Source organism: Arachis stenosperma, chromosome 1, assembly GCF_014773155.1.
Source record: "Arachis stenosperma cultivar V10309 chromosome 1, arast.V10309.gnm1.PFL2, whole genome shotgun sequence".
In the NCBI taxonomy this organism is placed as follows: Eukaryota; Viridiplantae; Streptophyta; class Magnoliopsida; order Fabales; family Fabaceae; genus Arachis; species Arachis stenosperma.
The window spans coordinates 4,006,841-4,018,356 of NC_080377.1; the positions used below are offsets into that span (position 1 = coordinate 4,006,841).

The window sequence follows — 11,516 nt, forward strand, 5'->3', positions numbered from 1 at the left end:
TTTGTGAATATCAGCCATAGGAATAAGTAGGGAGATTTTGGATATATGTAAAGAAAGGGATTGATGTATTTTAAATTGTGGTGCTTTACATCTCTCATAACTTATCCTTTTATAGTTGCATCATAACTAAGCTTTTTAAAATTTGGTTGACTTTAATTTAAAATTTAAAAAATAACAAACTAAGTAAAACAATCCAAATTTAAAATTTAAAAATAACAACTTAAATAAATAATAATTTAAAAATTCTAAACTAACATAAATATTTATTTATTGTAATATTAGTATGTAACAACCGAAGAATAATTAACGTAAATTTTTTTAAAACTCTAAATTTCTTTAAAAGAATTTATATAGCTGCAATTAAAAAAAAAAATCAACAAAATTTTTAAAAATTATGCTAAAAAGAATTAACAGATTTTTAAAAAATAGTGTTAAAATATAAAAAAGAACAATCTAAATAAAATTTAAATAAAATTTAAAAAATAACAACTTAAATAAAATAATTTAAAATTTAAAAATAACAACTTTTATAAAATAACCCAAACAAATAAAATAATTTAAAATTTAAAAAATAACAACCTAAGTAAAACAACCCAAATTTAAAATTTGAAAATAACAACCTGAGCAAATAATAATTTATAATTTATAAATATAAATCTAAAAATTTCTAGTGATGACACGTAAGCAAATAAACTCCCAGACTCAACGTATGAGCGCCACGTCAGCAAATGAGCTCCCCATCTGTATTACTATAAAGATTTTGTGTTATTAGTGATGGATCATGACTATTCTTATGTGGAATTTAAGTATTGTAAATTTTAATATTTTGTGTTATTAATCATTATAAGACTATAAGTTAATGTTTTATGTTTAGAATGCATAAGACTTTAGACTAATGCATAATATTGTGTTATTTGTATTGATTTAAATATTTGGTATTATTAGACAATATTAGTATTGATTGTGGTTTTGCTTTAGTATTGATTGTAGTTATGCTTTAATTTAAAAAAGGGTTGGTTCTTGTTATATTTTTCTAAGTGAATTTTATCATGTTAAATAATGGTTGGAGTTTTGGAAATTTGGAAATTTTTACATGCTAACTTACAAGAAGATATCAACGTAATGTAATGTTAACGGCCCGGTTTTCACCCGATTTTCACCTGGTATAATTGTGGCCCGAAAATGTATTGGTTTCATCGGGTCTAGGTTCGGGTTCGGGTCTAATAAATAGACCCGGTGTATATTTCGGGTCGGGTCTGGGTTCCATCAAACCCGCCTTCACCCCGCACCCCTACTAAACGAATGTTCTTTTATATATTTTTTGAATTTTTTTGTATTGCAAATGTGAATGTTTTTATTTTTTTAAGAATTTCATATTTTTTTAAAATTTTATAGATATTTAATTATTTTTGCTAAAATATAACTGAATATTTTTTTGTTAAGTATTAGGATTTTTTTTCATATTAAATGAATATTTTTTTATATTTCTGTAATTGTTTAAGGATAATTCATGCTCCACTACTCCTTTTGGTTAAGATCAAGTGTGTAGTTTGCAATCTCTTTAATCATTAAAACGGCACCTAATATCCCAAAATATAGAGAGCAACATCGTGATGATGCTGCTACCGTGCGACTACTGCGACTCCAAAACGGCAGTTCTCTTTTGCCGCGCCAACTCTACCAAGCTCTGCATCTCATGTGACCAGCACGCGCGCTCTCAGATTTGCGATAACTGCCGCAACGAACCTGCCGCCGTACGATGCGCCACCGACAATCTCGTCCTCTGCAACGACTGCGACTCTGACGCACACAACAGTTCCTCCGTCGCTTACTCCCTCCACGCCCACCATCGCCTCCATGGCTTCTCCGGCTGTCCCCCGCCCTTAAAATCGCCGCCGCCTTAGGGATCAAGCTCAAGTTCAACTTCAACTGCAACGGCGGCTCCGATAACACATCTGGTTCATGAAAGGGAAGCGGTTCTTGTCGACGGTGGCGAATCCGACGAGCCAGATGTCGGTGATAGAAGAGGAATGGGTCGCGGTGGGGAGACGGAGAGGGTCTGACGGTGAGAGAGAGGAGTCTGTGTATGTGATTGTTGGAGGTGGGTAGGTTAATGTGAGAGAGAAGAAGAATGTTGTTATAAGTTTTAATTAGGTTTATTTAATCAATTTTAAATTTTTTTAAATTTTGAATTTAAAAGAATTTAAAATTAATTATTAATATAATTATAATTAATTAAGTTGTTCAATTTTTAGCTGGTTAATAATTGGTTCAATATACTTCTCCATTTAAAAATAATGAGTTCTACTAACTAATTTAATCCAACAACCACCATATATCTTATAATATAAATTCTGAGGTCGTGTAATTTTACTCAATCTTAAAATGTTCAACCTTGTGTTTCTACTTTGATCATCATCTATTTTTATTCTTGGAGTAATTATTAAGTAGTAGGATGTTTATATTAAGAGGGTAAATCATATCTCATTTTCTTGAAAGAGTTATTGTCTTTTTAGCTATGTGGTAGCGAATCTTTAGAATTTTTCATCATCGACACAGTAACTCTTCCACTAAATATCGATGTAGTTTATGGAAATCGGATACATATCTAATTTATTGTATTTGTTTGTTGGACATATTTTAGATACGATATTTATGGATATAGAAAAGTATAAGGTACTAATATATTATCTCACAACTTATTGCCAACTTGTTAGTAACGTAGCGAGATTGGATTGATATTAACATGCTAGTCTTCTATGTCTAACCATATCTTAATAAAAAAATAAAAAAATTTTAGAAACACACTTAAATACCATTACGTGTTTAACATTATTCTTAATATATATTCTTGAAATGAGTTTAAAAATAGTATATATTATTAATTATTAAAACAAAAAATATTTTAAATATTTTATATAATTAAAAAATTAATTTATATTTTAATATTTTATCATTATAATTTACCTAAAAAATATTTTATATTTTATATATATGCCGTGTTCTCATGTCTTATAAAAATTTTAAATTTGTGTGTCCGTGTTCCTACATCATAAAATTTCTCACAATATTGCTCACAATTCAAAAGATTCATAAAAAGAGCACACTATAAGATTAATGATTCAAAATAAAATTATTACATCAATCCTAGATAACAAAATTTCTGCTCAAAATCTTGTTAACGAATTTCAAAAGCATATAAGTTCTGCAAGAAATTTATTTAACATAATATAACAGATACAAAAAATTTTTGTTATGTTTTTTTATTTCATCAATACTAACTAGATAACCATAATTTCTGCAAGAAATCTATTTAACATGTAAGAAATGAGCAAGAGAGGCTTAAGAAGACTTGTCCAATTCATTGCTATTCATATATAAATAGTTCAATTGATCCTCAAAATATGATGAGACTGGCCTTGGGGAGAATCCAGTATAGAACTTTTCTTCCACATTTGCCAAACATAATTCAACTACGTACTTGAAGGGTTCATGCTTCTGAGTAAGTGGTTGAACTGCGAATTCCTCGAACGGCATCCACTTCGCAAGGGAAGGCATAAACAAAAGGAAGGTATAGTCATACCAAGGAGATCGAATGCATGAACAAAAAAGATTGAAAAATGTGGATTGTCATGATTCATGAGGACAGCATTGTTCATAGTAATATCTTGTTAAATTCCTTTGGAATGCATGGTATAAACTCATGATTTGATTAACCAATAATAATGGATCTTGATTTTGTAGCTTAAACATGAGAAAGCTAAGGAACATAAGGAAATCCTCCATCACATGTATATAGATTCTATTACTACACACATATTATTGTAAAACAGTTCCAACAAACTCATTCTTCAAATACATGAAGGAACATTTGCATTAATTAGAGAACCATGTTGGTTTATGTGCTAACAAATGTTTGGACAACTTTATCGTGTTGATAACACAAGACATCAATATATAGATAGCTATAGCCATATAGAGATGTGTTTGTGGTTAGTGACAAAAATATAAGATAGGGTAATTCGGTCAAAACATCCTATAGTACGAAAGATTGGAGAAAAAGTTGCACTTAAAGGATGTTATTTAAGCAGATTAACTTTTACCGTAAATGAAAATTGAATCGGATATAGTCAAAATTTTAATCTGATCCAGATTAAATTTATTGGATCAAATCATATTCAATATAGATCAGATCGAATCAAATATATTCATAAAATATAAAAATATTTTTAAAAATTTATTTTTATTAAAAAATATTAATAAAATTTATTTTTTTATTTTATTAAATATGTTTACTTTTAAAACAATATTAAACATAATTTTTTTAAATAATAAAAATAATACAACATGTATGATAATTATTAGTTAAAATAAAATATAAAAAATATTTACTTATTTATCTTTTTATTTTTGCGGATATGCAGATATGTGGATACCTGCACAAAATTCGCAATCCGATTCTATTAGTGTGCGGATAAAATTCGATCCATATCCGCAATTTTTTTATCAGATTCGGACAAACACCGCGGATAAGCGAATCGAACCCAATTCATGAACACTCCTAGACATGTATCTAACTTGATACAATAATCTGTAGCTGGTTTTAGTACGGTTTAAACTCACGATATTAAAATTGTATGGAAATAACTCACCCTTGTTCTAGGATTCACTTCTAACAAAAATATAAGATGGTTTGTATCTAATTTTCTAAAAAATAGATACACAAAGAATATATCTTTTAATCTTTCTTTATCTTATCTCTGCCATCTAGTGAATGGTTCACAAGTCTATTTTATTGTATAAACAATTTGTAAGTTGTCTTAATGGATTATTAGTTAAGATTTCATGAGTGGTAAATAAGCAGGAGTATGAACATAACTAGGTTGATATGCACCACTAGGTTCATCTTTTGGATATTTCTCCTTCTATCATCTCATACTCATAGTATGAGTTGCTGAAAAGTTAAGTTGGGTGAACAAAATGGACAGAAGAATGATGTGAAATCGTGAAACAGAAGTACCTGAGCTGCTTCAATTTCCAATTCTTGCTTTTTGATCTCAACAGAAAGAGGGCGCAACATGCAAAGAAATGACAAATCTGATTTCCCAAAGAATGAATTCTGCACTTCCCTGAAAAATAGAAAAAACAGGACATGCATGGTGATGGTCATCAATGATTTTTGGAACAGTGTATAACTGTTTCACCAACAATATATCAAGATTAAATTCCATACAAAAGTTAGAAGATTCACACCTGAATGCTAGTATTTCTACAAATTCTGTATCAACCTGAACAAATAAAAAAGATTGACCATATAAAACAGTTGTTATGAACTTATGATCAATAAAAAAAACTGGTCACATTCACTCAGATACTCACTCCTGTCTCTTCTTTTACTTCTCTAATAGCTGCTGCAAAAATCTCCTCACCCTGCAGGTACAAAACCATGTTACAATAACTTGAGTAGCCAATAACCATGCTGCAAAAATCTCCTGTACTGCATACCGCGTCGACAACTCCAGTAGGTAACTTCCAGTAGCCAATTCCATAGAATCTACCTCTTTTTTCCTGTACTACAAGAACCTACAACCCCAAAGAAGGGGAAAAAGTTGCACTGATCAGAATGTTGGCATAAAGCAGGTTAATTATTTGTATGAAAAAACATACAAGATAGGGCTCTTTTTGTGTATATGAAAGTAAAAGTAGTGATATACCTTAACATTGTAATTTTTAGTGTTTTTCAAGAATGTGGAAGATATACAGCTCGGAGGATCCGATTTCTATACTTCAAATTTTTTAATTTTTTTTTTAAACAAAAATTTCTCGATCCGATTTCTGTACTCTTACAAATCCATCGATCCAATTTTTGTATCCTCACAAATCGGACAGTCTGATTTATGTACTTCTTACAAATCGGTCGGTCCGATTTTTGTTTATCTAATTAAACAGTTCCACGGTTGAGAATAACATTTCATTAACCCATATTTTGAAAAATCACTCTTGTTACCCGAATATCAAAAACAAAAAATTCACAAGATAGCAAGACCATTTGGTGACTGTACTAGAATAGAAATATCAATTCATTTGCAATGTTTGGTTTGATACAAGAAAATAAGTAGAACTTGCATATCACGTGAAGTTAATAGTTAAGAACCATAAGTTAATTTTAAATGTTTGACTAAATTGCTTTTTATTAGTTTTCAACTATACTTTATACGAAGACAGCTGCATCCGAATTTTTACTGGTGTAATAAAAAAACTCTTTGTTGACTGTGAATTTGACAATCACCTCTTTGTTTTGATTTAAGACTATAGCAGCAACGGCAACACGGTGGGAAGCATTTATAGGGATTGTGCAGCCTGTTTGGGGAATCCAATAAACTAGCATTAGATAGCTTGGCTCAGCATGGTGGTACCAGAACCCCTCCTGCCACCAGCAACATACATACCATACTCACTTATTCACATCTTAACTAACACGAACAACATATAAATAACATTTAATATCTATGCAATTATATGTTCTGAAAAATGAAAAGAATATATATATATATATATATATATATATATAAGCAATTAGTGTTTAAAAGAATTTTGCTCAATTATATACTTCGCAGTTACCTTCACTGCAGTTTCCACAAGGTTAACAAGATTGATAGGTAACTTTATCCAAACACCATGTTTTCCCTGCAAAGCTTATTGAAATTAATAAAAGGCTGAATATTTGAGAAATATCAGGAGGTTTTAGAGTTTATTATTTGTGATTATTACTTAGTTATCAACTCAATTCTTTTAGTTTAATTTTTTTTAATTAGTATTACCTTAAGGTTCCAATGTAGAAGTGAAGACCTAAGCAATGTAGCAAAATGTTGTGGGTCCATAGGTTCATTCAAGTCAACAATAACTCCTCCATGGGCATCATCAATGGCAGGAAGAATTTTGGGATGTTCAAATCCATTTTCACACAATCTCTCCCCTAATTTTGGTGCTGGAATAGTTGAGACAGACATGGAGCTTTGTACTATACTGCTGCATCCAAGTAAGTCAAATATTCAACAATTTGACTCCAGTCTATTTCACTTCATATGTCACAAAAGGTTATTAAACGTTGAAAAGTCAAAAAGGCGTTTCAAGAAATTTAGCAATTAGACAAAGATTTAACTGTTTGAGTCAGTAAATAATTCACAGACACATCAATTTTTTATCTTGAAATTAATTTCCTCTTTCACTACGGCAATATTAAAGTAACAATAAATAAAATAATTCAATTCAATATCTGATGTCAGTGCTGCGCAATATAGGTGGCTCCTCCAACAAATTAAAGCTTGTTAGGCAAACTTTTTGGTATAATTAATGGGAGCCACTAAAGGTGTTTGAAAAGTTTTTTTATAAAGATATTTTTTAATAATTAAAATTTAATATATATAATTGATTAAATCGTATTATTTTTATTAAAATTAGGTTACATAAATTGATTTGATCAAAAAATAGTGAATCAAATTTTAAACTGATTTAAATTAATATTATTTTTTATAGAAAATAACTGCAATATCCTATTATAGAAATTGACTAAAATATTTCTATTATATATATTAATTTTGAGAATCCTAAATTTTAGTTCTTTATTTTTTTATCGTAGGGTTAGAATTTAGAATTTTTAAAATTAATATATATAATAACAGTATTTTAATCATTCTCTATAATAAGAGTATTGTAATCATTTTTTATAAAAAATAATATTAATTTAGATCAGTTCAAGATTTGATTCACCATTTTTTCGGTTAAATTAATTTGTCTAGCCTAATTTTGACAAAAATAACACGATTTAATCGATTATATATGTTAAATTTTAAATATTGAAAAAATATCTCTATAAAAAGATATTTTCAGCGTCTTTATCTGATTGGCTTCCATAATTAATTACATTTTTTTAATTTGTTCACGGATCACTGTCTTTTAAAGTTTTAGCATACAGAATAAATTATTATTATTATTATATAACTCTAAAAATAATAGATTTTTTTACAAAGATTACTGTTAGTAAATTGTGAAATAATTATTAACATAGTAAAAAAAATAAAAATCTCATAAAATAAGGATAAAATTATAAAAGAAGATAGACAAAATTAAAATTTTAAAATGAAAATTATTGTTGAACAAAATTTCAATTTTAAAAAAAATAACTATTTATAAACAAGAGAAAATACAAATGAATCTTTCTATACCGAGGCAAGATTGTAAATCCCAAAATAATGCATGCAGCAGCATAAATAACTTCTCATCCAAGCCATGTACGTGAACTTGTGAAGTAAAATACTTGGTCACTACATTTATCTACCAATAACGAATTACTACCAGCATGCATTTTAAAAATTAAAAAATTAATAATAGAATAACAAATAGAAGGAAATCAATTAATTAAATTGTGATAATAAAAAGGAAATGTGTGATCAAGAGGAAGCATAAAATAGAAGATTACCTTGATAAGGAGAAAGGAGGAAAAAATGGGTGAGAGAGAGAAATGAGGACTGATTATTGATTTATTGTAACTTAATGAATGAATTAGAATTCCTCTTATGAGATAGAGCTAGCTAGAAAGATACATAATATATAAGAGGTAGTAGTGGAAGCTCAAAGTTATAAGTGGCTAGTATAGTGGACGAGGCCTTAATTGGATTGGTTTATATACCAAAAATTTTGAAGTTTGAGTGCGTGGTGACGTATGGTTCCACTCCAATTTTGCTATAATTTGCAGTATGAACAAGTTTACCAAACTTGTGGGACAAGGTAGGCTTTGAATCACTTCTTAAATTAGAAGCATTTCTTACTCTAATTTTGACGTTAACTACTTTATCATCAGAAGATATCTATCATTTCATCATTTGTGGTTCATAAGCATGTTTGTATGCCACTCGCGGGTCAACCCGACCCCTGACGACCCGACTCGAACGGTCGGGCACGTACCGCTCGTTATGCAACCCGGACACGCGTCCTTGACAGCTCTCCGCTACAGCTGTGAGGAAGCTTCGAGGAAAGTGAGCCTGTCCTTGAAGGGCCCACCTCTGACACAGTATAAATGGGGAAGGACCTGCCCTTCCCCCAAGGTACGTCACACTCTACTTTACCCCCTTTTTCGCCTGCACACTCAACTGACTTGAGTGTCGCAGTGTCATTGCAGGTGACACCTCCCCTCTCTTTTCGAAAGCTCGGAACGTCGGTTCCTCGTCTCACCCTCGCGACCCATTCCAGGCCACGTCCCACCTATTCACACAAGGATCACCCCGAACTGTCCGGTACACAACCTACCGAACATTGGCGCCGTCTGTGGGAATCGTACCACCGAAGCTGAATGGAGATCGTGCCGGGTCCAGGGGACCACGGACGCACGGCGGCTCCGAGGGGGCGACCTCCGTTGCCTCGCCCCACAAGCGATTAAGATCCCCTCCATGACGAACCGGGTTGCAGTCGAGAGCTCAAGAGAGGCGCCCCTTCGGGAGAACTGGCAGTGACAGCGCCTGGATAATGCAGGAGCTACGCCACAGGGTGCAGAACCTGGAGCGCTAACTAGCAGACCAGGAGCATCGTCATCAGACCTCCGACCCTGATTACTCTCAGTCTCCCGAGAGTCGGGGAAGAACCTCCCACCGAAGCAGTCGCTCCCGGCGCACCTCCATACCAAGATTAGAATCGGAAAGTAGCCGAGAGGATCGGGAACGCCCTAGGAGGCGAAATGATACGGTCATCTACGCTCGGGGCAAACGGGCGTGCGTCATGCGACGGGACCATAAAAACGGAGAAGAAAGGTCTTAGAGAACACGGCAACCCGTCATCATGGGCGCCACCCCGTTCCACCGTTCCATCCTCGAGGTCCGATTACCGAAGCATTTTGACAAACCAACGGACATGAGGTATGACGGGACGCAAGACCCGCAGGAGCACTTAACGGCCTTCGAGGCCCGAATGAACCTCGGAGGAGTGGGAGACGAGGTAAGGTGCCGCGCTTTCCCAGTCACCTTGGCAGGCCTGGCGATACAGTGGTTCAATAGTCTCCCACAGGGTTCTGTGGCCGGTTTCTCGGACATCAGTCGCGCCTTCTTGGCGCAATTCACTACCAGAATCGCAAAGGCAAAGCACCAAATCAATCTCCTTGGCGTGACCCAATGCACCGGGGAGGCCATCAGGAAGTATCTAGATCGAAAGGTCGGTACCATAGAAATGTTCCTCCGTACCGGGAAGCAATTGGGCATCTATGAATGACCCAGCATTAAAGTTCCTTTCCATAACGGTAAGGACCCCCTCAGGGCTAGACTGCGACCTTTGTCTTTTGATAGTGGGGATGACCCTCAACTCCTCATCCTCCTCCCGACGAACGGAAGACAAGTGCCCAGTACCCGTCACTTCCTAGAGAATGGGGGAACTATGTATTGGATCGACGATTTTATCCGCCATGACTACGTCGGGAGGCATGGGCGCCGTTTGTGTCCCCTCGTCCTCGGGAGGCACCACTGATTGCCCTCCGGCTTCCTCACCATCCTCTTCCTCCAAGAAAGTCTTGTACAAGTTCTCAAGGTCGGTGACTTCAGCAGACATCCCCACTGTAAACAAGAAATGAACAAATTAGTAACCAGCATACTAAGACAAAAGAAGCAACCATGCAAAATACAAACACGACATAGGCGACTCACGAATATAATCTCGGGCGACCTCCCGACTACCCATGAGGAGGTGTGGATTTACATGGTTTCTCCCGAAAACGGCCCATAACACGTCGGCTATCTTCTGATCTACAGCTGATATCCCTTTGTAGGTGACTTTAATAAAAGTATTGGATCCCGCACCGAAACTCCAATACGTCGGGATGAGGCGTTCTCTCTCCAATGACAACCAAAAGGGGTGACGACTCTTGACCGGTCGAACCTTAAAGTATTTATCCTTGAACCCATGGTAGGAGTCCTCGAACAAACCAAATATTCTCCGCCCCTGGGCAGATCGGAAAGACATAAACCCCTTCCTCGCTTTCCCCTCCTTGGAAGGGTTCGTAAGGTTGAAGAAGAAGAGGAAGACATCAACAGACGCCGGCAACTCCAGATACTCACATACCATCTCGAAACAGCGAATCGACGCCCAACTGTTCGGATGTAGCTGCGACGGTGCTACGGAAATCCGACTTAAAAGCCCCATCTGAAAGGTGGAGAGAGGAATGCGAACTCCCACTTGGGTAAACATGGCTTTATAGAACCAAATCCAATCGAGGATTCGGGGAGCATGGAAGTTGAGCTCATATAGCCGCTCATGAGGAGCAGGGACGTATACGTCGTAATTAGCCTCCTCGTCGGTACCCCCACACAGATAGTTGGCCTGACAAAACTCGGTGAGCTCCTCCTCACCCATTTGGTTTGGGGAATCCCTGAGGTCGGAGACCACCCAAGCATACGGGTCATAACCCGCGTCGGAGGTGGAAGCCCGAGCGACAACACGAGGCATACCTATAGTGGGGGCACCACTCGATTAGTCTA

At 34.7% G+C, this 11,516-nt stretch overlaps 1 protein-coding gene across 1 annotated transcript; it reads right to left on the bottom strand.

The window, feature by feature from the left end:
- Nucleotides 1-3,148: 3,148 nt before the first annotated feature.
- On the bottom strand, nucleotides 3,149-8,638 carry LOC130966976 (nudix hydrolase 10-like). Its single transcript, XM_057891820.1, has 9 exons — nucleotides 8,480-8,638; nucleotides 6,822-7,079; nucleotides 6,622-6,687; nucleotides 6,290-6,427; nucleotides 5,506-5,583; nucleotides 5,380-5,430; nucleotides 5,254-5,288; nucleotides 5,021-5,129; nucleotides 3,149-3,540 (listed from the first exon to the last, which is right to left on the bottom strand). Exons 2-9 carry the CDS (start codon nucleotides 7,008-7,010, stop codon nucleotides 3,343-3,345), a joined length of 864 nt encoding a protein of 287 aa, XP_057747803.1. The 5' UTR covers nucleotides 7,011-7,079; nucleotides 8,480-8,638; the 3' UTR covers nucleotides 3,149-3,342.
- Between the last annotated feature and the right edge of the window lie 2,878 nt (nucleotides 8,639-11,516).

What these genes read in the sequence shown, in the direction of transcription:
- LOC130966976 (XM_057891820.1), bottom strand. Translation starts at nt 7,010, where the DNA reads ATGTCTGTCTCAACTATTCCAGCACCAAAATTAGGGGAGAGATTGTGT. An exon ending in CTACTGGAGTTGTCGACGCG is followed by an intron (nt 5,431 to 5,505) that starts GTATGCAGTACA and finishes TTGTACCTGCAG; the next exon opens with GGTGAGGAGATTTTTGCAGC. An exon ending in AAGTAAAAGAAGAGACAGGA is followed by an intron (nt 5,289 to 5,379) that starts GTGAGTATCTGA and finishes TTATTTGTTCAG; the next exon opens with GTTGATACAGAATTTGTAGA.